The 3,507-nt window shown below is 68.6% G+C and overlaps 1 protein-coding gene across 1 annotated transcript in view; it reads right to left on the reverse strand.

Moving 5' to 3' along the window:
* CFAP46 (cilia and flagella associated protein 46) overlaps positions 1–3,507 on the reverse strand; it is a gene marked incomplete at its 5' end in the record, with an annotated part of 70,978 nt that overhangs the window by 1,212 nt on the left and 66,259 nt on the right. Inside the window, 5 exons of the mRNA XM_011372605.1 lie at positions 52–160; positions 815–917; positions 1,121–1,156; positions 1,225–1,285; positions 1,371–1,441. Of these exons, the coding sequence (XP_011370907.1) occupies positions 52–160; positions 815–917; positions 1,121–1,156; positions 1,225–1,285; positions 1,371–1,441 (380 nt within the window). The remainder of the gene's footprint in view (positions 1–51; positions 161–814; positions 918–1,120; positions 1,157–1,224; positions 1,286–1,370; positions 1,442–3,507) is intronic.

A 3,507-nucleotide genomic window follows, 5' to 3' on the forward strand; every position in this document is an offset into this window, starting at 1 on the left:
TGTGCGTCCCGGCGGAGTAAAGCAGGGGGATCAGGCACCCGGCTCACCTGCCAAGTTGGCAGCAGCCAGACTCTCTACCGACACGTGGGACAGGAAGCTCTCCATCCCGTAGAAGAAGAAGCCTTCGCAGCTGCCCAGGAGCTGCTCCCACTCGGCCTGGCTGTGGCGGGAGTGATGCGTCAGGGGGCGGCCAGCCGGGGACAGGCAGACGCCCGAGACCGGTGCAGCCAGGCCGATCCGTCCTGGGCCCGGGCCCCGCGGGCTGGCAGGACATGTTGTCAGGGCAAAGACGCCCTGCACATTCCACGCGTTCCTTTGCTGAGACAGCACCCCGCCCACCCCGGGCCCACGGGCCTCTCCCCAGAGTTGATACCCAGCTTCCCGGGGTGCTGGGCCAAGCGTCTCCTGATAATGGCCTCATGTGGCCGGCATGAACCTTGTCTCATGGGGCTGCGGCTCTGCAAAGCGCTAGAAGGACATGCCCCTGACTGCCAAGCACGCCCAGGTCCCCAAGGGCACCCACGGGTGATGTCCCTGGCAGGCCCCACCTCCTGGCTACGGGACCCGGGATCCCGGGTCCTCATCTGTAACGTGGGGACAGGGACAAGGACGCCCTCGTCCAAGCACCGTTAAGGCCAAGGAGCCCAGCGTGTGACAAGGAGCCTCCAGGAGCCTCCGTGGGCCCTGGGCTGACAGGGCAGATGGAGCCAGGGCAGGAGGGAGCCTGAGGGACAAACGGGGGCCGAGGCGGAGGCGGAGGCGGGACAGCGGTGACCCCTGTGTGGAGCGCACGGTGGTGGGGACCAGGCCGAACCTCGGGAGGTGCTTGCTCCCCAGGCGCCCCGCCCAGCGTGCCGTGAACGAGTCTTTGAACTTGTCCAGGATGCCCTGGGTCACGGAGACGGGAGTCAGCGTGTCTGCAACGACGAGTGACCAGTGAACGGTGACGCCGCAGGGGCTGTCACACGCGTGACTGCGTGGGGCAGGGCCGTGGACTCGGAGACACGGGCACAGCCCCCCCCCACGCACTCCGAGGACGGCGTCCCAAAGCCAGCCCCGGATGGGGTGTGGGCCCCCAGGACCGGGACCGGGTCGGGGCTCAGGGCCCGGGCGCCCGCACCTGCGGCCTGTGCCTCCTCGTACGGGTCCACGACGACTGAGCCTGGTTAAGGAGAACGGGTCCCACTGGCCCGCGTCCCGGTGGCCGCCGCCCGCAAAGGATACACTTGAAGTTGTCCGAGTCGACCGCGATGCAGTCGGGGCAGGCGGCCCGGGGTCCGCTGCCCTGCACGACAGGTGGCGGTCTGGGGACGTCCGTGTCCCGGCGGGGGGCCAGCCTCTCCCGCCTGCGCCCGGCACCCCCAGCCTACCTTGCGGCCCCTCTTGCCCGGGCCCCTCCTCCTGGGCTCTCGGCCTCTGCTCTCCTTCGTGACCCCTTCTGCTGAGGACGAGGAAGCAGGTGATGCCGTGGGCCTGGGGGACCGGGGACCCCACGGGGGGGGCGCCCCACACTGCGAGTGCCACTCAACTGTTCACTTTGAAACGGGGAATTTTACGTGAGGTGACTTTCTCCTCTGACGAGACAAGCAGTGAGGACGGTCGACGCCCGAGAAAGGGTCGGTGACCAGAGGCTGTCAGGACACCCGCTGACCGTCCCCCACCAGGGCCGGCCCTGCTGGCCCCCGGCCTCCGCCCCCACGGCACAGCACGCAGGGCTCTGCGCCCCGCGGCGGGCTGGGGGACGGCGACGCTTCGCCCCGCGCCGGTGCTGAGGGGCTCCCCAGGCCCCGAGTCGCGTCTCCACCGACCTGCTTCCGCCTCCGTCTTCCCGCTGCCCCCCGCCCCGCGCCCCCCGCCCCCCGCTTCCTCTGGGGGCTGCAGAGTCCCCGCTCTAACGTCCGAAGTCGGGCCCTCGCCCTCGCGCTGCCCGCCCGTCCGCTCTTCTGCAGCCGCAAGAGCTGCCCGCCCCTGCTGTGGCGCCGCCCCGGCTCTGCGGCTCCGCGGCCCCGTCTTCCGAGGCTGCGGGACGTTCAGAAGTGTGTTTTCAACTTCCGAACGTGTGAAGATCCGAAAGGTCCACCTCGGGGGGCGGGTTCCAATCTGATCACGCTCGGTCTCGGCCATTTCTGCCCCCGTCCGCGTCCCACGCGCCATCGCGCCGAGCGCACAGCGTGTCGTCTACGTCCCCACCCTCGGTCTGTCCGGCACGCTGGTCGCGGAGGGACCGCCGGCCACGGGCGGCCTTCCACTGCGCGCGCCCCTCGTTCTGGCACCGTCTGCTCTGCCTGACGGGTCAAACCAGCGCTGCCGTGTGACGGCCCCGACCCCCTCGCGCTGTGGCTGTGGAGTCAGTGACACAGGGACCCTTCTGCTCACTCTGCCTGACGGCGCTCTGTTCCTCTGCTTTAGGACGAGCCACGTCCTCGTCTCGGTGACCCCTGTGGAGAGCATCTGATGGGCGTCGTCTCCTCTGCCGCCCAGGGGCAGGTGAGGCCCATTCACCTTTCCGACCGGTGACCCAGTGGCCGCCCCGAAGCCCTGCACAGGGCCCGAGGCACCTGCTCCTCTGTTTCCCTCACGGGTCTGGAGCCCGCACACCAGGTCGCGTCCTTGGGGGCCCTGCCTTAAAGGTTCCGGGCGCTGAGGACACCCCGCTGCGGACTTGGCACGGAGGCCACCTGCCCAAGCGGCCGCACGCCGAGAGGCTTCCGGAAGGTGTTCTCTGCACCCTTCGCTTGTCCTTCTCGTGAAGTGAGCTGCTTTCGGAACTGTATTTCGGGTCTTGCGCTTTGTCCGCACAGGTGGACCCCACCTTTCAAACGGGACGCCCTCCCCCGGCAGAGGACGTGACTGCGCTGAGCCCTACGTCCCGCCCCGCTGTCTGCTTCCGGCTCGTCCCGGCTCTGCTCGCCCCACGTTCCCGCCGTGGCCGCGTCTGCTCGACCAACGTGCACCGTGCGATGCCGCTGCCCGCACCGGCCTACGTGCCGCAGCGTCCGGGGGCCGTGAGGGCCCGCACCGGAGCTCCCCGCCGCCCCCGGGCACTGTCCCCCGCCCCCATCTGTCCCCGGCGCCCCCCACACCTCCTCGTGGATGAGTGGAGAGGAGGCGCCGCAGCGGGCCCCCCGGGCCCCCTTGGTCTTCAATCACCACTGACTGTCACGTTTCCCAGTCACACACATTACGAGCCCACAACGCACCTGTTAACTGTCGTGTCTTTTACGGTGACATTAAGAACAAGAGTGTAACGTCACCCGCGCCCCCGTCCCGCGTTCATGTGCACACAAGCATCTCCCCTTCCCCTCCTGCCCGAGGATGGTCTTCGGCCCCCTCGGGCGTAGCCGGCCCCCCGGCTCCTCCGTGTCACAGTCTTTACGTCACCATGGTGCCTGACTGACCGCTTTTCTCTGATGAAGTTGCTGACCGCTGCTTACTCGCACCGTTTCTGCCAGGGAGTCTGTGGTGGTGCCTGTTCATTCTTTGTCCTTTGCTGCTTTTAAAACACCC

Source organism: Pteropus vampyrus, unplaced genomic scaffold, assembly GCF_000151845.1.
Source record: "Pteropus vampyrus isolate Shadow unplaced genomic scaffold, Pvam_2.0 Scaffold211, whole genome shotgun sequence".
In the NCBI taxonomy this organism is placed as follows: Eukaryota; Metazoa; Chordata; class Mammalia; order Chiroptera; family Pteropodidae; genus Pteropus; species Pteropus vampyrus.